Source organism: Capsicum annuum, chromosome 8 (assembly GCF_002878395.1).
Source record: "Capsicum annuum cultivar UCD-10X-F1 chromosome 8, UCD10Xv1.1, whole genome shotgun sequence".
Classification (NCBI taxonomy): domain Eukaryota; kingdom Viridiplantae; phylum Streptophyta; class Magnoliopsida; order Solanales; family Solanaceae; genus Capsicum; species Capsicum annuum.
This window is the reverse complement of record NC_061118.1, coordinates 158205067-158230262: the sequence shown is the minus strand read 5'-3', so window position 1 is coordinate 158230262 and position 25196 is coordinate 158205067. Positions and strand designations below refer to the sequence as shown.

Below are 25196 nucleotides of genomic sequence, written 5' to 3'. Positions count from 1 at the left end.
TTAATTCTAATAAATAAATGAATTATAATAATTAATTAGGGATAATATAGGCAGACATGTCATCCATTTTTTAATTAAATATTATTAAAAAGGGGCAGCCCGGTGCACTAAAGCTACCGCTATGCACGGTGTTCGGAGAACGGCCCCACCACAAGGGTGTATCGTACGCAACCTTACCTTGCATTTGTGCCAGAAGCTCTTTCTTTAATTAAATATTATTAATTTTTTAATAAATAAATGACTTATAATAATTAATCAGGGATAATATAGTAAAATCACGATTAAAGCAGCTGAATCAAACGTCATAAATATCTATTTTTTAATAAAATATTATTAATTATAATATATAATTGACCTATAATAATTAATTAGGGGTAATATAATAAAAAAAATATTATTAATTCTAATATATAAATAACTTATAATATTTAATTAGGGGTAATATAGTAAATTGTGGAGCAATTAGGGGTAATATAGACGAAGCACTGGTCGAAACTATAGACAGATATGTCATCTATTTTTTTAATTAAACATTATTATTTTTTAATAAATAAATGACTTATAATAATTAATTAGGGATGATATAGTAAATTCACATTTAAAGCAGCTGAAATAAACGTCATAAATATCTTTTTTTAAATTAAATAATATTCATTCTAATATATAAATGACTTATAATAATTAATTAGGTGTAATATAATAAAAAATATTATTAATACTAATATATAAGTGACTTATAATAATTAATTAGGGGTAATATAGTAAATCACATAGCAATTAGGGGTAATATAATAAATGATGAAGCAAGTGATATTTTAATTAAATATTACTAATTTTTTAATACATAAATGACTTATAACAATGAATTAGAGATGATATAGTAAAATTACGGTTAAAGCAACTAAAAAAAACGTTATAAATATTTATTTTTTAATTTAAATATTATTAATTCTAATATATAAATGACTTATAATAATTAATTAGGGTAATATAGTAAGAAAATATTATTAATTCTAATATATAAATGACATATAATAATTAATTAAGGGTGATATAATAAATTACAGAGCAATTAGGGGTAATATAGACAGACATCTCATCTATTTTTAATTAAATAGTATTAATTTTTTAATAAATAAATGAATTATAATAATTAATTAGGGATGATATAGTAAAATCACGATTAATGCAATTGAAACAAACGTTATAAATATCTTTTTTAAATTAAATATTATTAATTCTAATATATAAATGACTTATAATAATTAATTAATTCTAATATATAAATGACTTATAATAATTAATTAGGAATAATGTAATAAATCACGGAGCAATTAGGGTAATATAGACAGACATGTCATCTATTTTTTTATTAAATATTAATAATTTTTAATACATAAATGACTTATAATAATTAATTGGGGATGATATAGTAAAATCACGGTTAAAGCAACTGAAACAAACGTCATAAATATCTATTTTTTAATTAAATATTATTAATTTTAATATATAAATGAATTATAATAAATAATTAATTAAGAGTAATATAATAAAAATATTATTAATTCTAATTATAATAATTAATTAAGAATAATATAGTAAATTATGAAATAATTAGAAGTAATATAGTAATTAATGAAACACTGATCAAAATCAGTGCTTCTATTATATAGAAATATATAAGTATCAAATTCCTATCAAATAAAAAATTAATTAATATCACATTTAATACATATATTATTTATTTTTATACAGTGTACCAAACGATCCCTCGGCGTACTATTAGCCTACTACTAGCATGTAGGTTGATTAGAAGAGGGGCGGCATTAATTTTTTGGGGAAAGGGGATAAAGGATATAAAGTTTCCCCCCTCCAAAAAAAAAAAAAAGACGTAAAAGTCAAAAATATGGGATGGTCCATGTTTTTCTTTTAGTAATGTTTTGTTTCCCCTTCAAATCATATATTAGGAAAAAATTTCTTTACTTTACTAGATTTTTACTTCATTAATCCTCTTTTTTATTTCACTTCTACTGAAAATTACAAGAGCTCATCAAATCATGAGATGTATAAACTATTGACAAATTATCTTAATTCTAAGCTTTTATTTGGTCATAGTTTTAATGTTTGAAATTTTGAAATTTTGAAATTTTATTTTTTAAATAATTATGATGTTTAAAATTGCGTTTGAACTGCATTTTACTTTGAAAGAGAAATTAAAGTTCTATGAGTACAAGTCTCAAAAGTCAGTCTTAGCTGACTTTTTGAAATTTGAAAATATTTAAACATTAATTTTTTCTAATTAAGTAAATGTTTAAATAAAATTTTAAAATTTCATCCAAAATTTATGATGAAACGCTTGCTAAATAATACCCCTATTACATCCTCAACCTTCGTCAATTTACTTTTTCTAATTAAATAAATATTTATATATATTTTTTAATTTTAATCAAAATCTACTATCAAATGCTACCTAAATAATCTCAAGATTACACCCTCAACCTTCATCAATTTGCTTTTTTCTAACATTGGTTATCTCCCTTAACGTGTTTTTCACAAGTTATCACTATCATTAGCCCCATTACATTGTCGAATAATGCAAACTTTGGGACAAAAAATTGAAATAATGACACGTGTCATATCACGTGATAGGTTATGTCCTAATCCGACGTTTAAGGGGTGGGGTCACGTGACATACATTTGTTTTTATAATGTACAGCATTTTCATTTATGTAACCAACAAAGAATAAAAATGTCTGCATCAATATTGCTTCACATCCTTATCTGTTTGCCTCTAAATTATAAAAAAGAGTTTGTAATTGATGCTTTCAAGTTTCAACTTTAGACATTGGGATCTTAATGTGTTAAAAAAAAAATCACTGGCTTCATCGTAACAATCAATAACAATATATTTTTATATAATAAAATTTGTAAAAAGTAGAATATACATAATTTATATCATTATTTCAAAAATGAAATAAAAGTATAATATCAATATACACTTTGATCATACACGATTTACCTAGCTGGATAAATTTTTAAAAAATGAAGACAAGAGTTGCCTTTTGTCGGATTGATATGTAGTGTAAAAAGTCGAATTTGGTCTTAAGTTTTTAAGTGAAAATATTGTTGCCCTAAAATGAATTTAAAGCTGAAAATCAAGAATTTAAGTTTCTTTAATTTGTATCAGATCAAAATTTCATTCAAAAATATAATTTTAAGTAATTTATGACTAGATAAACAAATACCTTTATGATTTTAGTCAAAAGAATAACAAGCTTATTTAAAAATAACAATAATAGTCAAGGCCCCCTTTTGGTAAACATGAAAAATGCTATAGTATAACAACTGAAAAAAGATCTCGAAAGGTAAAACTAAGAATTGTATTTTTTTTTTCTTTAGATAGTATGAGTCATATTTCATAAAATAATAATAAAAAAACTATATGTACACGCCATCCTTTCAAATAGTCAAAGGATCTTTTTTTTAAAGAAAAAAAAAAAAGAAAACTTGGATCACTTCTTTGGAGCTATATGATTGTTTGGCTTTCCTTGGTTGTTTTGACTAGCATTTATGTATATCTATCTATATTACATTAATTTTTAACTCCAATCTTGTATAATTATGAAATTGACATTCTATAATTATGATATTGACCTGTAGGTCATAATAAAGGATCAATTTCAATCGTAATGCAACTATTTATATTATATTTTTTATAGATGCAATTTTCATCAAAATCATATGTAAATACGAGATATTTATGGATTATTTTTTATTCTACATCTCCTTGTCAATACATTTGATTACGATAATTAACAAAAGTTTCGTAAAATTACCTTTTGGTTATAGAATATAATCATTTATTTTTAAAGAAACTTTATTTACTCCTCTCTCTCTTTTTTTTTTTTTTTTTTAAAAAAAAGAATTGACATTAATTATTTTTAATGAATGAGATTTTTTTTATTTGGAAAGGAGAGAGGAAAAGAAAAATAACTTTGGAAGCATTATTGGACCTATCTCTTGAAGATATGCTAATGACCAATCCTACAAAAGAATAAGATTACATCTAATGATTTGAATTATGAATTCTCCATTAAGTTTAAGCTTCACAACTGCAAAATAAATCTGACCAAATAAATTACTATGTGTTGGGGTCTTTGTTTTTGTCCAATTTATAGAGAGCTAACTAACCAGAGGAAAGAGTTTGGGAAGCAATAATGGTAGTTTATGATTCTTAAAACTCAAATATACAATAAGTATGAATTATTGAAAGAAGAATTAATATAATTAATTCATCTTATATTATTGTTATTAAGACCTATTTTCTAATAATATTGATAAGAACTTTTACGCAATAGATATGAGTTTGATTCTGAGTGTTTTTCTCTCTCTCGCCTTTATACTTAGGTGCTCAATAAAAATGTCTTGACAAAAACTAATTATTAAAATATTTATTTTTTCAATATTCTCCTTGATCAACTCCTATTTTAGTTCAATGTATGAATTTAATGATAATTTTGTCAACATCAAAAGAAAAGAAAAGTATAATAAAGAGTATTTTAATCAGAAACCGTTCTAATTTGGGAGAGTAAGTGAATTCTTCCATTCATGTATCCAAGTCTATTATTTTGGATCTAAGGGAGTTACTACTTTTCTTCGGTTTCAATTTGATTTTCTTCTTTTGATTGTTAGTTTAAGAATGTAAAAAAAAATAATTCTAAATCTTATTATCTTAAATAAAAAATGGGTACAATGGATTAAATTTTTTTTTAATCTTATATTAAAATATGTTACGTGAAAATTTAAAATTTAAAAATTATCGACAAGAAGAAAAAAAAATTCTTTTAAAACCGATTAAAAATAAAATAAAAAAGGCAAATAAATTGAATCAAAGGTAATAAAAAGCAAAAATAAATTGATTGGGTGGGTGATTGGAAGAAGCATTATAGTGGGGGGTGGAAGTAGAGCATAATATCTTTGATATCAGAGATATGCTTTGAAGTAAAAAATAAAAAAAAAATAAAAAAAAAAGAGAAGAGTGATCCTTTACTAATTTGCACTTGTCAGAGAAGACTGTCACTCTCTATAACTATCACTTAATTCTCTCTCTTCACACTACTCGCATTTTACAAACAACCAAAACACTAACCTCCATTTTTATTCTTCTTCAATAAATTGTGAAAGTAATTCGCCTGCGTTCCGTCTTTGAATTTATACAATTTATTAATATGCATTTGTGGTGTTAAATTGATTGAAAATTTCGTTTTACTGGAATTGTTGAAGAAGAAATGCTCCGATTTTGCTTCGCATTCATCCAGGTCAGTTGTAGTTTTATTAATCTATATTTTGAGCTTGTAATATGTGATTTTCGTTCTTACGCGATCCTTTTGGTAACTGTTTGGACGACGAATTCTAGATTTATTCATAATTTTTTTTATTTTTTGCGTTACTTTCTGTTTTTAAAAGTTGTTGTAGAAAAGTTTGTGTAATTTCACCTTTTTTTATCATCAGTTTGTGTGTGTGAAGGAGTTTGATTTGGTGTAAAAATTATGATACTGCTTTCTGCTCATCGAAGTCCGTTTTAGTTTTGCTATCTACATTATGAGCTTACAAAGTAGGATTTTCGTTCTTAGGTGATAGTTTGATAACTGTTTAGACGCGGATTTAGTCTTAATTTTTTCCGTTTACTTGCTTGTAATTCGTTTGATTATGCATAAAATCTTGTGTAATCTCACGTTTTTATGTCTTAAAAGCTTGTAATTCGTTTGTATGAAGAAGTTGACTTGGTGTAAAAATTAAAGCTTATCGTGAAGATGAAATTTTGAAATCTGTGTTCATGTTCGCATCTGGTGCGCGCAAGCTGTACCGGACACCACGGTTATAAAAACAAAATATCCGTGTTCATATTCTTAAGGAATATCAATAAAATAGATTTATATTTTGAGCAGCTCATTTTGTCAGGGGAGCTGTGGAATAATAGTCAGAGAGGTTCCACATTGATTAGGATGGGTTAAGGATGTTATGAGGGCATTGTTTTTGCTAAACATAATTGGGCAATTGCGGTTACTTCTGCTAATACTTTATTCAATTCTCATTTGATCATTAAAGGACTATTCATATTGGATATGGATCTGTTTATTTTACTTTCAGCCGAGTATATAAAAAAGGGCAGGCCAGTGCACTAAAGCTACCACCGCGGTGTCCAGGGAAGGGCCCCACCACAAGGGTGTATTGTACGCATCCTTACCTTGCATTTCTGTCAGAGGCCGTTTCCAAGGCTTGAACCTGTGACCTCTTGGTCACATGGCAGTAACTTTACCAGTTACTCCAAGGCTCCCCCTCTTTCAGCCAAGTATATCCGTTTAGTTTATGAGTACTTGGACTTGAATTAAATGGAATAAATAATGAGAGGATCCATGTATCCAACATGAGTTGGTTAGGCGTTGAGGCGTAGTGATTGTTTGATATGTGATTTCTTTCAAGAATACAATGAAAAGCAGTTGTGTTTTTGCGGTTGTTTGACTTCCACATTTGCATAGTCTTTCGAATTTCTATGCAAGGCAGGTATTTGTTATTCATCAGAAATATTTTTACTGTATTTTCCCCTTTCTCTTAGATATTAACCTCTTGAATCTTTGCCTGCAACTTAGTATGCTTATTCACATTGGAATTTATAGAACCTGGCATTCGGCCATAAGAACTGTATTGCACTTTATATTTTAGACTAACATAATGAAGTAATTTCCTTGACTCTTTCATTCAGCACCCTGATTGATGGTTCATTCTGAACCTACTCCCCACTCCCCCCCTCCAAATAAAAACTGGAATATAAATTTACTGCTCTAAATGTGGCATTTATTGCTGCTCCGCACATTATCCTTTTACTGGTCTTCTCAACTTGGTTGATGCTCAATGATCAGTATTTTTATTACTTTGTTTCCCTTCCTATTTGCAGAGCTTTTTTAAACTCATACGACAATCTTCATTTTTCTTAATTTTAGCCAGAAGTTCTCTTCAACTATATTGAGTTAAGGACCTTGTCGTCAAACTAGGTAGACAGGAGCATCTATCGGATGGAGGGCTGCACCAGAAGGAATTATGCAGAGAGGTGCAGAGATTAGTGTCAGTGACTTCTGCAAGGTTCATTTATGGCTTCCACTGGTCTTGGCCACGGAGGAGCAGGCAGTTCTAGAAGTGCTAATGGATTCAAGAGTTCATCTAATTCAGTTGACTGGCTGGGAAGAGAGATGTTTGAGATGAGGTTGAGAGACAGGGCGGACCATGATGATGACGGGGTGAGCTTCTAAATTTTCACGGCACCAAGTAGTTAATGTTCCATAGTTGACCTTACCACCAGCGGTCTTAGTCACAGCAATAACTAGGTTCTCTGTTAAGTTGAACATACCATGTTTTTACTGGAGTTCGTCGACATTTGTTTTTCTCAGGAATAGTCTGCCTGACATTGCTACTGCTTCAGCATCCACTTTAGGGTCCTTCGATGGAGGCATTGGTCCTATGTACTTTAAATTCTTAGGCTTAAATACTTTGCACCTCTTTGGGTAGACAGGATTGAAATTCTTACTTAAGTCGGTTCATATCAACCTCTATATTGTATTCATTCAAATGAACTTCATTACAAGTCAATTGAAAGTTTATAACTTTGATTTTAATGTCGAAATATCCTTGTAGACCTAGATATCTTCCACCTGATGGACCTATCAACAAATATATATTATAATATTTTCTGTTTGACGCCCCAAGAAGCATGGTTAGTTATGACATGGTAACTATGCACAAATCTTGATGATAATTATAATTAAGGGCTGAAGTCAATATTCCTAAGGAATTGTCTTATCACTATCACTGTATGACTTATTCATTCAATAACTGAAGTTTTCTCTAACAATCCTGGGTTTCTCTTCTGTCTTTCTCTCCTCCCCCCAAGCTGCATTCTCTCTCTGGGACTTGCTTTCTTTCCTCCATTGTTAGATTTAACAAGTAAATTTGCTTTTTTTGTTTGTTTGCTTATAATGTTGATTTATCTGGAAACATCATTCTTTCTATCTCTCTGCAATAATCATGCAGGACAGTGAGCCAGATATAATTGATGGTGTGGGTGCAGAAACAGGGCATGTTATTAGAACCAGTATTGGTGGTCGAAATGGTCAACCCAAGCAGGTTCTAATTAGTTATGAGAAGTATTACTTATCATGTGGTTGGGATGACAAATGACTACTTTTATTTGGATTCACAGAATGTAAGTTACATAGCGGAACATGTGGTCGGAACTGGTTCTTTTGGCGTGGTTTTCCAAGTAAGACTTGCTATAATTTCTGGGTTATCTTTATATCAATAAGTGTATATATGCATATTATTTCTGGATTTTCTACTTCTGCTTTTTCTGTACGATGTTCTATATTATTGTGTATGGGAATATACTGGGAATGTTGTTGTTGTATTCTATATTATTGTGATATGAATCTGCTATTGTCGCAGGCGAAATGTAGAGAAACTGGAGAAATTGTGGCAATTAAGAAGGTTCTTCAAGATAAGCGTTACAAGAACAGAGAACTGCAGATTATGCAAATGTTGGATCATCCTAATATAGTTGCTCTTAAACACTCTTTCTTCTCAACAACAGACAAGGAGGAAGTATACCTCAACCTTGTCCTTGAATTTGTTCCGGAATCTGTTAATCGTATTGCAAGACAATACAGCAGAATGAACCAGAGGATGCCACTGATATATGTTAAACTCTATACCTATCAGGCATGTTGCATCTTACGGTGGATCTAAACAATTAGTTAGACACTAGCTTGATCATGTCATTTCATTGTTTTCCTTCTATCATTTTGATTGTCCACCTAGCTTTACTAGTTTTCGTAGATGAAGCATATGTATTCTTAAAAACCAAGAGAAGGGCCTCAAAATATTTTGAATTTTTTTATTTGAAAATTACTATTAATTACTTACAGAAAATTCAAACTTAAAATGCTGGACTAGTTATTGATTTGAGGCCATTTAATGTCTTTCTTACTATACCTTTTTCCTTTGCTTGGCTCAGATATGCAGGGCACTAGCTTATATTCATAACTGTATTGGCATCTGTCACCGTGATATCAAGCCTCAGAATTTACTGGTTAGGTGTTTCTTTTATGATATTGGATTTCTGCTCTTTTGAATACACACTTTTTAGTTTCCACACATTTTAGTTTCCACTTTTTCTTGTGCTGGACCTCATTCTTTTGGGTAACAATTTTCTGGATTTTGGGTAATCATCACTTGAGCCGAGGGTCTTTCGGAAACAACCTCTCTATCTCCTTGAGGTAGTGAAAAAGGTCTGTCTACACTTAACCCTCCCCAGACTTCACTTGTGGGATTTTACTGGGTATGTTGTTGTTGTTGTTGTTGTGAAGGCTGTCTAATCATGATTGGATAATTAAGCACCTTTTTTCTTTTCTCAATGAGAATGATGAGCTGAAATGCATTATGTGCGCATGTGATTTTATAACTTGATCTTGTTGAACCAACTGTTCTTTTTTGCTTACATAACAGACTTTAATATGAAGAAGTATTGTATATTTAGATGTCATAAGGTGAAACTGAGTGAATAAAATTTCATACTTTATCTCACAGAAAACCCTATCTTCATCAAAAAAAATCTCACAGAAAACAATAAAATATAATAGAAACTCACAGAATGTCCTATTTAATGAAAAATTAAAACTCTATAGCAAAAAGGAGTTGGGATTGAGAAGAGGAACACCCGACCATTTTGCATAAATAATTGCAAATTGTTTATTTAGGGTCCGATGATGTGCGTATAATGATATGTTGCGCCCAGTAAAGTACTCCAATTTTGGAGGAACTCTTAAAATCATTAGGAGTGAAGTGGTAAAGCGCATTGAATGGTTCTTTTAACTTGCTATTATTTGTTAGACAAGCCACTGAGTAGACTCCAGAGTAACCAAGTAACTTAGTATCTAGTAGATCAAGAATCCAAATCTTTTTAAGTTGAAATATCTAAGAGGCTATAAATTTACACCTTTTAGAAAGAGAAGTGCGATAGCGTAATTTTATTGTAAAATATGTGATGATGTTAGCTTAATTTTGGGTCCTGTGATGTTACTGCTATTGATAGCGTCTTCTCTGATTATCACCGTGATAATTTTTGCTCACTAAGCTGAATTACTGTTTAATACTTAGGTAAATCCACACACACATCAGCTGAAGCTTTGTGATTTTGGAAGTGCAAAAGTTTTGGTAATTTCTCTTTGCAAAGACCACTGCGCATTTAAGAATCACACACTTGCTACAGTTCTCCAACTTAATTCCTTGACCACTGGTTAGGTGAAAGGTGAACCCAATGTGTCATATATCTGTTCGAGATATTATCGTGCCCCTGAACTCATATTTGGTGCCACCGAATACACAACGGCTATTGATATTTGGTCTACAGGTTGTGTGATGGCTGAGTTACTTCTTGGACAGGTAAGTTCCTGTCTTATTGTTTTTGTGCTATTCTTAATCAGTTAATCATATGTTGTATTCTTTGTTGTAGTTCTTCTAACAAATCCTGTTTGACAGCCATTGTTTCCTGGAGAGAGTGGGGTTGATCAATTAGTAGAGATTATAAAGGTGAATTTTAAAACTTCTCTATTGTTTATATTATCTGCTCATAAGACACTTTCCTGATTTTCTTTCCTTTACAATTCAGCTGGACCTTTGTTGCTCTCAGTAAATAAGAGAGCATGTCACCTTTTGGGGACATCCAGCCAAAAAAAATTAATAAATAAAAGAGCATGTTTACACATTATGTCTTAAGTGTTCACACAGCATGATCATTGTGATATTAATAGACATAAATTATCAATGTGATATTAATATTTAATGTGTATACGAAAGGTATTCAGTTTTCTTAGTTCAATGAGCAATAAATCAGAGAAAGCAAAGATATTGTATCTTGCATTGTTGAAGTTTGTGCAACTTGCACTCATTTGCTTTTGTCCAATAGTAGATTTCTTTTGTTGTATTTGTACCAATTTAAAAGAAGAAGATATATTCTGTTCCTTACTAGCTCTCTCTTCTTGAGTCAAGGAAGTTTCTCATCCACTTTTTAACTTTTGAAATGCCCAACTGTTATACACTTTAAAGAGTTGTTTTATGCTTCCTCCGGAAAAGAGTTGGGGTGAGTGGATGGGGTTGGAATGCTCTTTGTATATACCCTTGGGGATTAATTTTTATGAGGACTTTTGTCTCTAATGTAGCTGTCCATGTTGACAGAAAAAGATGGATTGTTATTTGTCAGCCTACTTATGTAGGCAGGATTTAACCATATATCTAGTGCTTTAGGATTCTCAGTATTTGCTTTGGACCATCTGCCTTAATAATAAGTTGACTTTCCTTTTCCACTTCAAATTGTATGCAGGTTTTGGGGACACCTACTAGAGAGGAGATAAAATGCATGAATCCAAACTACACCGAGTTTAAATTTCCACAAATAAAGCCACACCCTTGGCACAAGGTATGTTGTGTTAAGTAAAGCTGAAATTCATTATATGAAGCTTGATTATTGGTATTCATTCAGATCCCATTTGTGGGATTGTGCTGTGGGTATATTATTGTTGATTATTTGTGTTTACTGCATCATGCTTATGCGCTCTTGGTTATTCCATCGTTGATGGATAAATGGGTTATGATCATTGCTTTCGTTTTGTTCTTCTGTCTACTGAAAGTCAGATGTAGGTAACCAGAAATACGTGCTACTTAATTTGCTTCATGTTTTCCTGACATCAGTTATGAAGGATGACATTATAAGTACTGATGTTAATCAATTAAAGTTGGTCAAGGACAGTTTTGGAAGTTGCTTCTTTCTGCTTAACAACTTAAAAGTCCAAAGGTCGATAAAGTACTTGCGCGCAAAAAAGGGTCCAATATAGATTAAAGAAAAAGTATAGGCGAAAGTCATGCCTAAATCTGATAACTTGATTTTCCTTTAGGCTGTATTTGCCTCAATTTATTGCTGTATTGGATCTGGGCTGTCAATCTCTAAGGAAGTGGCTGTGGTATAAAGTTCTTCGAAGAGAGGCACTCTCTCTTCTTGGCTATGATGGTAAATGATATCAGGAAATTTCTAAAAGCAAGTGGAGAATTCTGCTTTGGTGAAAAAGGTAGGACTGTTGGGTAACTTTTTTACTCACCCTTCCATGGTGTGGAAAGATGGACACTGGAAATCAGGAATTAAGAATGAGAGCAGTCTGTATTAAAAATTAGAACTTGTTGGCCAAAGAAAGAAACATATTGCGCTTGGGTCCAGAATCTCTTAGAGGGTGGTGGTTTGTTGGTGCTCCTCCCTAATTTGATACTTGAAAATCATTGTCTGTCAAATGCCATGAAAGGCATGAACATTCTTCCCGTTGGTTCACATGTGTCTGATGGCAAGGCATTGTAAGATCCAAATATTCAGAACAAAATGTGAGTAGAGATTTAAGTGGGGACATACAGAGAAGAATGGGTGATCAAAAGATCGAATTACTATGCCTATATTGGTGATGTTCATTACTTTTGGTGATTAAAATGGAAATATTCTTAGAAGAGTTTTCTTTATCAAAAAAAATATTCTTATAAGAGTTTTACAATGAGCCTTGATTTCGTTGTCCGACATATATAATTACTTCTATTCGAGGATTTTTGAGATGCTTCCAAGCCTGGACGAGCCTTTGTGCATCAGAAGGTACACCATGTCATTGCCAGTTATAGTACTAGCGGAGTGATGAGTTTTACTAGCATTTAATGTAACACACCAATAAACTTATGCTATCAACTAGTCCAGTGAGGTATTGCCAATATTATCTTTCCATTTAGCCCATTGGTACATTCTCATTTGTCATCTTTTATTCCATATATCTTGATGAATTGTTCTTCTTTTTCCTGATTGTTTTCCGTCATATACAGAGAGTTCACATTTCTCGGTGTCCACTTCCCCGTTCGTGAGTTATTTCCTCTATGCAAGTCTAACTGTACGTCACGATGCATCTTGCAGGTTTTCCAGAAGCGATTGCCTCCAGAAGCAGTTGACCTGATTTGTCGTTTTTTCCAGTATTCACCCTATTTGAGATGCACTGCTGTAAGTCTACCATTCATTCTGAATTAATTCAATCTCATTAGCTTGAGGTTTGGCTGTAGTTGCATATTGATTTCTGTCTGATTATGCAGTTAGAGGCTTGTATTCACCCATTCTTTGATGAACTGCGGGATCCTAATACCCGTCTTCCCAATGGTCGTCCTCTTCCCCCACTTTACAACTTCAAGCCCCAAGGTAACGTAACGTACACCAAAAACTGCTAATTTGCCACTTTGTAATCTTAATATGTGGGTGACTTATTAGATTAGGTATGACTGACTTCAGACTGAGGCTGTGGAACTAAATAATCCTGATTTCTACTTCAACCGCATAGGAGAAAGAAAAAAGATAAGAGAAAGAAAAAAGATAAGAGAGAGGGGCTACCTTTAGTGGCTAGTTCATTTCCGACTTTGGTCGCCAAAGCCTTTGCTCGTCTTGACCTGAATACGGCTGAATTGTTACAGTGGATCTATATAGATAGCTTTTAACTAATTTGTATTGAGATGTAGTTGATTGATTATGATGATGTTCTCTAATTATGGAGGAGGTTTAACCACAACTTGTTTATCCCCCCCCCCAAAAAAAAACACAACTCGATACCACATGGGCAGATGTTATGCTGGTTGGCTGAACTGTTTCTGCTCCAGCATGTTTGTTAGTTCTTACTGCTTTGATCCAAGTATTTACCATGTAGGTTGATCCTGGGATGACTTTGCCTACTTATGTTTCACCTAGATTTCTAAGGAATACGTTTAACTACCATACATGTCCAACCATTCAAAAATGAAAATAGCTCAACTTCTATCAATGATAAGCTAGTCCTCCTAACTCCTATAAATAAAGTGTTTTGAGTCTTGATGGAATTACCCTGTGGAATATCTTTAAACTTTAAAATATTTCAGAAAAAAAAACTAAAAGAAGAAAAGGAAGTTCTGAGTTAATATCATAGTCTCAGAGAAAGGCTAAGTTGTTTAGACAGAAAATCTCAAAACAAAGGAAAACTAGAGTAGAAGAAGAAGAAACACTAGATGATTTGTTTGTAGATAGATTAATGTAATGGAACCTCACAATATTTCGACAAGCTCCTAATGGTATGTGATGATATTAGTTCTTTGTATTGTGATATGACACTGTTGATATATTTTGCTATTGATATTTCACATATAGCATTTTCATACTAAATAGACGAAAATTACTAATTGGTATACATTTTCAAGAAAAAATCTGATATGAAATGTGTTTATTTTTATGTCATAGCCGTGTTGTATTTTCATATTTGCTCCATCATGTAACTATTCAGTGTCTATGCTTGATTTGACCACAAGACAAAAATATTTAGAGTTTTAGCAAAAACGTGTGAAGAAACAGATGAAAAATGGAACTCCCTAGTCCCTACTCATATACCTTCAGTCTCCAAAATGGTACCTGGTTGGTTTCAACTCGATAAGTGCATATTCATATTTGCTACTAGTGATTAGGCCATATAGCATTCAACACGTGCTACTTGTATCAATATCTTACAAAATGTCTGAATATTCTATTTTTCAACTTGTTAGCCCTAAATTTTTCTCTAGCTCTTTGATGTATGTATCCTCATTGTTGTGGTATGCACCTTTGTAGAGCTCACTGGAATTCCTACTGAAACTCTCCAGCGCCTTGTTCCAGAACATGCTCGAAGGCAGAATTTGTTCATGGCTTTACGATCCTAGTGACTATTTCTTGTTCTGCCACTGTACCAATGTGATAAAAGTGTTTGCACATCATCCATATGTGCTTGCTAAATGTGGTTCTAGATCATGTTCACAACACTGTTAGACGTACCGTTGCACGTATGTGAGAGCATTTTGTAATTTTTTCCCAATAGCTGTTACAAATACTGTGCATATATGTCAAAGCACGTTTTGGATACGTTAGAAAACACTCTTGAGATTTAGGTTTGGATGAAGAAAAGCTGAGGACTTTCATATAATTATTTCAGTTTTTCTTTTAAGCACCAATTTGCTTCGTGGGCATTACTAGCTTAATTTTCAGACTGATAAAGGGTAAATCTAGCTATGTGTCTTCAGTATTTCTTGAATGTGTTATTCAGTGGAACACGGTCATATATGCATATGTTATTTCTCTGGGACCAGAAGAGCTGTTTTCAGCAAATTCGGTTACTGTTGGTTTTGATAGTCGTCACTCTCTAACTGGCTCTTTATTTACAATTTGCAAGAGCTATTCTCATGAAATGTCTTATACCGTGAGCATTGATGTATATATAACTTGTTGCTCTGAGATGAGAAGTTGTCAGCACTCATGGCATTTTCAGTTCAGTTTATTCTTATCCACATTGAGGTATCTTCAAACTTGTTGCTTGTAGTCATAGCTAGGATATGGTGGTCATAGGAACTAAATCTGTTGGGCTTTGTTAGCTCCGTATATTTAGTATATGAACCCCTGTAATGGAGCTAACAAATTCACTTTTGTACTGCTCATTTTTTTTTCGTACTATTGGCATCTTCTTTTAATCTCATCAATAAAATAACTTATCCAAAGAAAGGAAAAAAAAAAAAAGAACGGACCATGTGGCTCTTCCTAGGTGTATACTGACAAGAGTTAGCCCATAATTTCGTTTTGCCTGGACACTTTTCACCAAAATCAAAGCAGGAAACCATCAAAGGCAATGGGCATATTATTGACAAAAGTACTGAAGTGAACAACCTGTTGATTCGGGGCAGTTTTAAAGTTACAGATAATATATTGTCTCTATTTATTTTGTGGTTCTAAGTTTCTATTTTTCAAGCAAGGGTTTATTAAGTCATACAATGATTTTATTGACCTGCAAATTACACTTCTAAGGCGAAAGAATACGTTAATCTCTACTTTGTGATCCTCAAAAATGTGAGGCTTACTCCCTTCGACCTTCAAGCGAACTGCAACAAAAGAAAAAGAAATAATTTCCATCACTACCTCATAAGGGCGTTGAGACAATTATGAATCTCAATTAACGATGAACAAGAATGGACAATTGATCATGTAAGTAAATATAGAATATACGTAAGAATGCAGAGAAATTATTTTTTAGTGTACTGTTTCATTTTAAATATAAGTCTATTTTACTCATACCAATAAATAAATTATACCAAAATATCAAATAAAGAAATCTAAAATTTTGAATTCTCCTTTTTTTTTTTAAAAAAAAAAAAAAGAAAGATCAAATTTATTAGAGAATTTCACGTAAGATATTACTTAAAAAAATTTCCATCTTGTGAAAGAAATTGCAGTGAAGACTCTTAGAGTCTTATTTGTTCCTGAATATTAGGACTTTGAGTTTAGAAGGAAATAATATTATAGTTGATTTTAATATCTTTACGTTTATGATTTCGCGGTTTCCACATAAACTTTAACAATATAAGCTATATGATGTAGAGCACCTCTCGATCCAGCATAGGTTGTTAGTGATGAACTTGTCTATCAAGAAGAGGAAGAAGAGATGGGTCGGGGAGGGTCGATCTAGAATTAAGTGGGGTAGTTTGACACCAGAAAGTGCACTGGAGATAGGGGAAAAGGTGGCGGGTATGGGGGCGTGGGAGGGCAGGGGAGACGTGGATGCTATGTGGGATAGGGCGGCCAGCTGCATCGCAGAGACTGCTAAAGGTGTGTTGAGTGTTTCGAGGGACCGGACAGGTCGGCATGAGGGGGATTGGTGGTGGAATGAAGAAGTAAAAAAGAAAGTGGAGATCAAGAAGGGGGCGTATGTTGAGTTGATTAAGAGTAAAAATGAAGAAGAGAAGTGGCTGAATAGGGAGGTGTACAAGGTAGCTAGGAAGGAGGCTAAGTTGGCAGTTACGGATGCCAAGTCAGCAGCGTTTGAGCGTTTGTATGTTGGGTTTGAGAAGAAAGGAGGGGATAAGACGTTGTATAGGCTTGCAAAAGTTAGAGAGCGGAAGAATTGTGACCTAGATCAAACGAAGTGCATTAAGGGGGAGGATGGTAGTGTTTTGGTGGAGGATGCTCACATTAAGAAGAGATAGCAGGACTACTTTCATAGACTTTTGAACGAGAAAGGGGACAAAGACATTGAGCTAGGGGAGCTGGAGCATTCGGAAGAGAGCTGTGATTTCAGCTACCGCAGGCATTTTAAGGTATAGGAGGTCAAAGAGGTTATTCGTAAGATACAGAGGGGTAGGGTGACAGGGCCAGACAAGATTTCGGTGGATTTTTTGAACTATGTGGGCGGGGCAGGGCTTAGGTGGTTGACAGATTTGTTTAACTGTATTTTCAAGACTGCGAGAATGCCTGAGGCTTGAAGATGAAGTACGATGATTCCGCTTTAGAAAGATAAGGGTGACATTCAGAGTTGCACCAACTACAAGGGTATTAAGCTGTTGAGTCACACTATGAAGATTTGGGAGAGAGTGTTTGAGCGGAGATTGAGGAGGGTTGTGTCTGTTTTGGAGAACCAGTTTGGATTTATGCCTGGTCGTTCAACGATAGAGGCAATCCATTTGGTGAGGAGATTGGTGGAGCAGTATAGAGAAAGGAAGAGGGACTTACACTTGGTGTTCATTGACCTAGAAAAGACGTATGATAAAGTTTCGAGGGAGGTTCTGTAGAGGTGTTTGGAGGTGAGAGGGATCTCGGTGGCGTACACCGGAGTTATTAAGGACATGTGCGGTGGAGGAAAGACCAGAGTAAGGATGATGGGAGGAGACTCAGACCATTTTTTGGTCAAGATAGGGTTGCATCAAGGATCAACTCTTAGTCTGTTCCTGTTTGCAATGGTGATGGACGTGTTGACATAGAGTATTCAAGGTGAGGTGCCTTGGTGTATGCTATTTGCGGATGATGTGGTGTTGATTGATGAGACGCGGAGGGGCGTGAGTGACAAATTGGAGGTTTGGAGGCAAGAGGTTTGGAGGCAAACCCTTAAGTCGAAGAGGTTCAGGTTGAGTAGGTCCAAGACGGAGTATTTGTAATGCAAGTTTAGTGACTTGAGGCAGGAGGACGATGTGGTGGTATGGTTGGACTCCCAAAATGTTTGTAAGAGGGATAGTTTTAAGTATCTTGAGTTTTTGATTTAGGGGAATGGTGAGATTGATGAGGATGTCACCAATCGTATTGGAGCAGGTTGGATGAAGTGGAGGCTCGCCTCGGGGGTGCTGTGTGATAAGAAAGTGCCCCTTAAGCTTAAAGGCAAATTCCATAAAGTGGCAGTCCGTCCAACCATGTTGTATGACGCGGAGTGTTGGCCAGTCAAACACTCCCACATCTAAAAAGTGAGGGTGGCGGAAATGAGGATGTTGCGTATGATGTGTGGGCTTACTAAAGGGGACAAGATTAGAAATGAGATTATTCGGGAGAAGATGAGAGTGACGTCGGTGGAGGATAAGATGTGAGAAGAAAGGTTGAGATGGAACATGTGATGAGGAGAGATGCGGATGCCCCAGTGCGTAGGTGTGAGAGACTAGCGTTGGATGGCTTCAGGAGGAGAGAGGTACGCCGAATAAATACTGGAGGGAGATAATCAGGCATGACATGGAGCAGTTGCAGCTTATTGAGGACATGACCCTAGATAGGAAGATGTGGAGGTCACGTATAAGGGTAAAAGGCTAGCGGGAGGGTGTGGGTTGTAGCAAGCCACCAGGAGAGATCTTGTGTAGCCGAGTTAGTAACCTTAGGTTTGTGTCTATAGGTGTCTATGGCGGTGAGTATGTGTTACTTATACATGGGTGTCCCTTTCATATTTTCTCAGCTGTTATCTGCTTATTTCGTGTTTCCGTATCTCTCGTATTTTCGTATTGCTCTGATTTACTTTTTATTACTCCTTACGCCTTTTTGTTATCCATCTCCTTGTCGCCTATTCTTTATTTTAAGCCGGGGGTCTTTCGGAAACAACCTCTCAACTTCTTCAAAGGTAGCGTTATGGACTGCATACATCTTACCCTCCCCAAACCCCATTTGGTGGGAATACACTGGGTTTGTTGTTGTTGTTGTGTAACAAACAAACAATGCATAAAAAAAAATTTTCAAAAAGAAAAAAACAGTAACCGATTGAAGAATCATAATGATAGTAGTGCTGCATAATACAACAACAACAACAAACCCAGTGTATTCCCACCAAATGGGGTCTGAGGAGGGTAAAGTGTACGCAGTTCATACCGCTACATCTGAGGAAGTAGTGTTGCATAATGTTGCTTTAAAAAAATTATATTATAGACATAGATAACAAATATAACATAGATAACAAATATAATTATGAACTTTTGAATACATATGAAATGAGTAAAACTTGCGGCCACTGAAAAGAAAATTACTATTCACGTAAAAAAAATCAATTGAAAAAATAAAAAATAAACGTGACTTCAGAAAGAACATGCAATTTGTTATAAACCAAACGGGAGAGCCCAACTCAAAAGACTAGTTTGATAGGTAGGAGAACCCATTTGACCCCATAAATTCATTAGCATTTCTCTATTTTTTCAAAGTGGGATAATTGGTTCATAACAATTGCCTTTGCTTGAGAACCAGTGACCTTGTTGAGCCCATGGAAAACCCATTTGACCCATAAGTCCATTAGCATTTCTCTATTTTTTTTTTTTAATGTGGAACAATTGATTCATGACATAAATTTCTTTAAAATAGAAGGCTACGTGGCTAACAAGAATTGTGGCTGCCGGCCTATATATACGCAGTTCTAGATCCATTGGGCTTCACCTGCGGGCTCAATACAAACCAATCAACCAGAAGCTTTAATCCCTAATTTAAAAGTGCACAACACTAACTCGAACTTACAACATAAGAAGTAGATAATTAAAACAAGTTCAGTTCTTTGCACAGATTGCCTAAACGCCTACCAGTCTCTCTACGTTAAAAGTACTACTAAAACCTAAAAAAAAAAAAATATTATTTGTGCTCCCTCTTTCTCCTGCATAGCTGTTGTTGTTCAAGGAAGAGAAGGAAAATGGCATGTATGTCAGTCGCTGCTTGTGGCGTGAAGTTTGTAAGGATTTCCCAAGATCATTCATCAAAGCTATTCTCCCCAAACAAACAACTTCGTTCCAACTTGGGTTCCACCAATTTCAGTTGGGGTTGTTTCAATCTTCGACTTCGTCCTCCTTCTTCTTGCCCTCGTTTTGATACGTACAAATCTTTAGCCGTTTTCAGCAGCGTTCCAGTGGATAATGCCGCCAACCCCAGTAAGAACTACTACTCCAGTTTTTTCTTCTGAGAATAGTAAAAACTGAGAAAATTGGGTATGTTACTATCCAATAAAGCACCTATCTTCACTTGCTTTCCTTCAATTTTTACAACTGAATGTCTTGGGAGTTTCACAATCTTAATTATGTTAATATCTGCTTCTTTTGATGGATTATTTATTTTCACTTTTTGAGTTGCTATTCAATAACTTAAAATTGCCGTGTAATCCCGGAGGGCCGATTTTTTTTTATATATAAAGTATTGTTATTTTGATCTGTGATGTAGTGTATAATTCATGAAGTTCCTTAGAGTCGGTTATTGATTGATTTCTAATTGCTATTATAGAGGAAAGGGTGGTTGTCTTGGTAATTGGAGGAGGAGGGAGAGAGCATGCGCTCTGTCATGCTCTGAGGCGATCCCCTACTTGTGATGCTATTTTCTGTGCACCTGGTAATGCTGGAATTTCTAGCTCAGGGGATGCGACTTGCATATCAGACCTTGATGTTTTAGATAGTTCTGCTGTGATTGCTTTCTGTCGTAAATGGGGAGTTGGCCTGGTTGTGATTGGACCAGAGGCTCCACTTGTTGCTGGCCTTGCTAATGAGCTTGTCGAGGAAGGAATTCCTACATTTGGCCCGTCTTCAGAAGCCGCTGCTTTAGAAGGTTCGAAGAACTTCATGAAGAGCTTATGTGATAAATATGGAATTCCAACTGCAAAGGTCTGCAAACTCTATCCAGTTTCATCGACATTTACTTGGTTCTTTTAATAAGACGTATTGTGATGATACTTGGCTTGTTAATTACTTGGTTCACTACAGCTCTTGACTTTATCTACTGTGGAACATCTCTGCAGTATCAAGCATTTACGGACCCATCCGCTGCAAAAGAGTACATCAAACAGGAAGGTGCCCCAATTGTTGTTAAAGCGGATGGATTGGCTGCTGGTAAAGGAGTGATTGTTGCCATGACATTGGAGCAAGCATACGAGGCTGTGGATTCTATGCTCGTAGACAATGTCTTTGGTTCTGCTGGTTCTCGAGTTGTTGTAGAGGAATATTTGGAAGGAGAGGAAGCATCATTCTTTGCTCTAGTAGATGGTGAGCATGCCATACCTCTGGAATCTGCTCAAGATCACAAACGAGTTGGGGACGGCGATACAGGACCAAATACTGGTGGGATGGGGGCATATTCTCCGGCTCCTGTCTTGACAAAAGAACTGCAATCAGTGGTCATGGAGTCTATTATTCTCCCTACTGTGAAGGGAATGGCTGAAGAAGGCTGCAAGTTTGTTGGAGTTTTGTATGCGGGGCTCATGATCGAGAAGAAATCTGGTTTGCCAAAGTTAATTGAGTACAATGTGCGCTTCGGAGATCCAGAATGTCAGGTTAGTTAGATTTTCTTGCCAGTTGCCATCTAACATTATTTTCTGTTGCAAGTTGTTTTAGTGCCACCCATCCTAGTTTCAAGTTACGCTTAAGAAAGCATCGGACCTTTTGCTTCTTCACTTTGCTGTATGATGAATATGTTATGTAAAACATACTACTTTCTATTCATTGCATGATTTGATATTTGCTACATGCACAAGGCTTTAGTCCTTCAGAAGCAATATAATGCTAGATGCATTCCAAAGTAACATGCACTCTTTTTTTTTTTGTGGGTGTAAGAGAGTTGTTATCATCGTGTTCTACAAGTGAAGAATATTGTTAAATTGGTTCAAGATCATTTTTGTTTGTAACTGATTGGTTCAGGAGGTGGATAGTTAAAGGTGTTATTGCTAAGTAAGCGGGTGCTTTAGTTTAAGTTATGAACTTAAAAATAGCTGATATATTATACAAACTCACAGTCTTTTGGCATTCTTATCTTGGACGACAAGTTACTATTGTCAAATTAGCGCACCTCTCCTAGAGTGCAGCTTCATGCCTTCATCACATCTTTATCGAAGTGTGGAGGCTGTTATACTCCCTTAAACCATATATTTTTTCTAAGACAATATTAAATTATAGAATTACTTATTATGGACCCTCATTGTTCCTATTTAGTTGCATCGGCAGTGCAATTTGAGTAGTTGAATAGGGGTTCAAGTGAACTTTTGGTTGAGCCTTTTTTTGGTAATTATTATCCCTAAGAGTGAGTGACATTTTTAATGTATGCTAAGATGGGAATCAATTACTCTATAGTGAGAGAGGCGATTCAGATATTACTGTTGTATTTGTGTTTTGTTAGGTTTACATATTTGCTTAGTTAAAGCAACAATACTAAGTTAGTTCATCCTATATGTTTGTACCTATGCATTGTGTTTTCGGGATAACTGGCAAATTTTTCTGGTTACTTTCTTGTAGATTTGGCTTGGTACATGATAAAAAATGTTGGGAATAGGAGTGGGATCTCATTGTGTTAAGTGTAATTACTCTATCCCATAAAGTAGTTTTAAACTCCTTTTCTTATGCTTTTTTTTTGTAGGTGTTGATGGTCCGGTTAGAGTCTGATTTAGTTGAAATTCTTCTGGCAGCTTGTCATGGAAAGCTAGATGGGGTGTCTTTGGACTGGTCCCCTGGGTCAGCCATGGTGGTTGTAATGGCGAGTAAAGGCTATCCTGGCAGCTACCAGAAAGGAACAATCATTCATAAGCTTGAGGAAGCAGAGCAAGTTGCTCCATCGGTCAAAGTATTCCATGCTGGAACTGCTTTTGATGCTGATGGAAATTTCATTGCTATTGGGGGACGTGTACTTGGAGTCACAGCAAAAGGAGAGAATCTTGAAGAGGCTCGAGATAGAGCTTATCAAGCTGTTGAACAAATTAGTTGGCCTGGAGGTTTTTACAGACGAGATATTGGCTGGAGAGCATTACCTCAAAAACAATATTCTTAAGGTTGAGCTCCTACAATCATCCGTTTCCTTGGGGCTGTAATAACATTTTGGAAGCATGATATGGTGATCAGCTTGGATTTGACTATATCAGGGAATTCATTTGACATGATGTTTGTGAGCACTGAAGCATGTCATGGCTCTTTGAAGAACCATGCAATATTAGATGTAGGGAAAGGATCCAGGAATAGAATAGATAGAAAGCCCTGAACTGACAGTAGATCTTTCTAACAAGGTGATTCTATATTGCCCAATGAAAGTTGTTGATAAATCTAAAACAAGAAGCTGTTGTATCCTTAAATCTTTTCTTCTTATTCATGTTGCAGTTTTAAATGAAATACTCTGATTAGGGATACAAACAATGCTATCGTATTTTCTGGCTTAGTCCCCTTAATGACCCTTGTACGTTGTATCTTATCCGTATCTTCAAGTCTTCAACAAATACAATTTGTTGCTCATTATATGAAAATACAGTAGAGTAGTGCCGCAAGTTCTCTTCTCGCCTTTGTTTAATGGGGTGTGCCTTTGAAGTTACATTTTCAAAGTTCTTGTCAATTCTTGCCAAATGATGAGACCAAATTATTGTTTAGCTGATCAACATGTTTTGGGCACGCAAGTCTCTTATTCTCTTGCACGCCAAGGGTGCTATATTGTAGCTTAGTTTTCTTGGACACCCTCTGCATGGACATGGCGATGGCCAATAAACACTCCATGAGATTTAATATTGTGTTTCGATCTGACTCAAGAAGAAAACGCGACAAATTCATGATTTTTTTAGTAATATCTAGTAAGTCCAACTACGTTCAAATGTTGGATCATCCTAATATTGTTGCTCTTAAACCCTCTTTCTTCTCAACAACAGACAAGGAGGAAGTATACCTCAACCTTGTCCTTGAATTTGTTCCAGAATCCGGCAATTGTATTGCGAGACAATACAGCAGAATGAACCAGAGGATGCCATTGATATACGTCAAACTCTATATCTATCAGGCATGTCGCATTTCCCCGTGGATCTAAACTATTAGTTAGACATTAGCTTGATCATGTAGCCTTTGTGTCTCTGAACATTTGTTACATCTCTCATTGTGGACGTTGACCTGATGTTGCTTGTGCTATATTGCTTTGGTAGTTTTGAGCTTTATTTGCCTTGTTTACTGTCCAGTACCTGCTGACAGCTTTACCATATTTAGCTTATTTATTTTTGGTGGGTGCGTGGAGGTTCATGGTGGAGAATCCACCTTTGAATTGTCACATGGTTCAAATACTTAAGTTGGGTACATGACTATACGTTTGGTGCATATCACGAACCTGTAATTTTTCTTTGGACTTTTAGACCATTCCTCCTTGTGATGGTTTATCAAGTTGCTCTTAAGTTTTATCTTTTTTCACCAGTCTATTGTCTAGTTGTTCTTGTTATAATTAACTTTTAAGATGTACAGTTATTGGGAGAACAAAATATTCCCCCAAGAGATAAGCAGAAAAAGGAAAACGAAGATGTTTAAAATGTTGAGGGAAATGAGAAAACCCGTTAAAGGAAGAGTAGAGAAAGTTTTGTGTTTTTGCCTGTGAGTTGTTCACTTGTTTTATAGCCATCTTGACCTGTATGAGTTATTATTTGTACCTCTGAGTAATGTTACCGGTAACATGGGCCAAAAGTCCATCAGATTCATTGGCACACTGTCTGTTGAAAATAAGTCAATGTTTCAAGGTTTGCAGCCCACAGGTCAATGTTAGACTATTGCTTTCCTTCTATGCGTGTGATTGTCCGCCTAGCTTTACCAGTTTTCGTAGATGAAGCATATGTATTCTTGAAACCAAGAGAAGGGCCTCAAAATATTTTGAATTGTTTTGTTGGAAAATTACCATTAACTACTTGCAGAAAATTCAACCTTTAATGCTGGTCTAGTAATTGATTTGAGGCCATTTAATGTCTCTCTCACTATACATTTTCCCTCTGTTTGGCCCGGATATGCAGGTCACTGGCTTATATTCATAACTGTATTGGCATCTGTCACCGTGATATCAA

The 25196-nt window shown here is 34.7% G+C and overlaps 2 protein-coding genes across 4 annotated transcripts; both read left to right on the top strand.

The window, feature by feature from the left end:
- The first annotated feature begins 4978 nt into the window (after positions 1 to 4978).
- Positions 4979 to 15120, top strand: LOC107839861 (shaggy-related protein kinase kappa). 3 transcript variants are annotated; one of them, XM_016683503.2, is made up of 13 exons: positions 4979 to 5318; positions 7006 to 7295; positions 8086 to 8178; positions 8255 to 8314; positions 8497 to 8769; positions 9065 to 9139; positions 10207 to 10263; positions 10351 to 10491; positions 10588 to 10638; positions 11429 to 11524; positions 13043 to 13126; positions 13216 to 13318; positions 14744 to 15120. In XM_016683503.2, the coding sequence occupies exons 2-13, from the start codon at positions 7149 to 7151 to the stop codon at positions 14830 to 14832; spliced, it is 1269 nt and encodes a 422-aa protein (XP_016538989.2). In that variant the 5' UTR covers positions 4979 to 5318; positions 7006 to 7148; the 3' UTR covers positions 14833 to 15120. The 3 variants fall into 3 exon arrangements, with proteins under 3 accessions (XP_016538989.2, XP_016538988.2, XP_016538986.2); XM_016683502.2 differs by having other exon boundaries at positions 5033 to 5318; positions 7053 to 7295; XM_016683500.2 differs by having other exon boundaries at positions 5044 to 5318; positions 7002 to 7295.
- A 4694-nt stretch (positions 15121 to 19814) lies between these two features.
- On the top strand, positions 19815 to 23554 carry LOC107839860 (phosphoribosylamine--glycine ligase). The gene is made up of 4 exons (XM_016683499.2): positions 19815 to 20304; positions 20651 to 21024; positions 21159 to 21689; positions 22766 to 23554. Exons 1-4 carry the CDS (start codon positions 20070 to 20072, stop codon positions 23171 to 23173), a joined length of 1548 nt encoding a protein of 515 aa, XP_016538985.1. The 5' UTR covers positions 19815 to 20069; the 3' UTR covers positions 23174 to 23554.
- The last annotated feature ends 1642 nt before the right edge of the window (positions 23555 to 25196 follow it).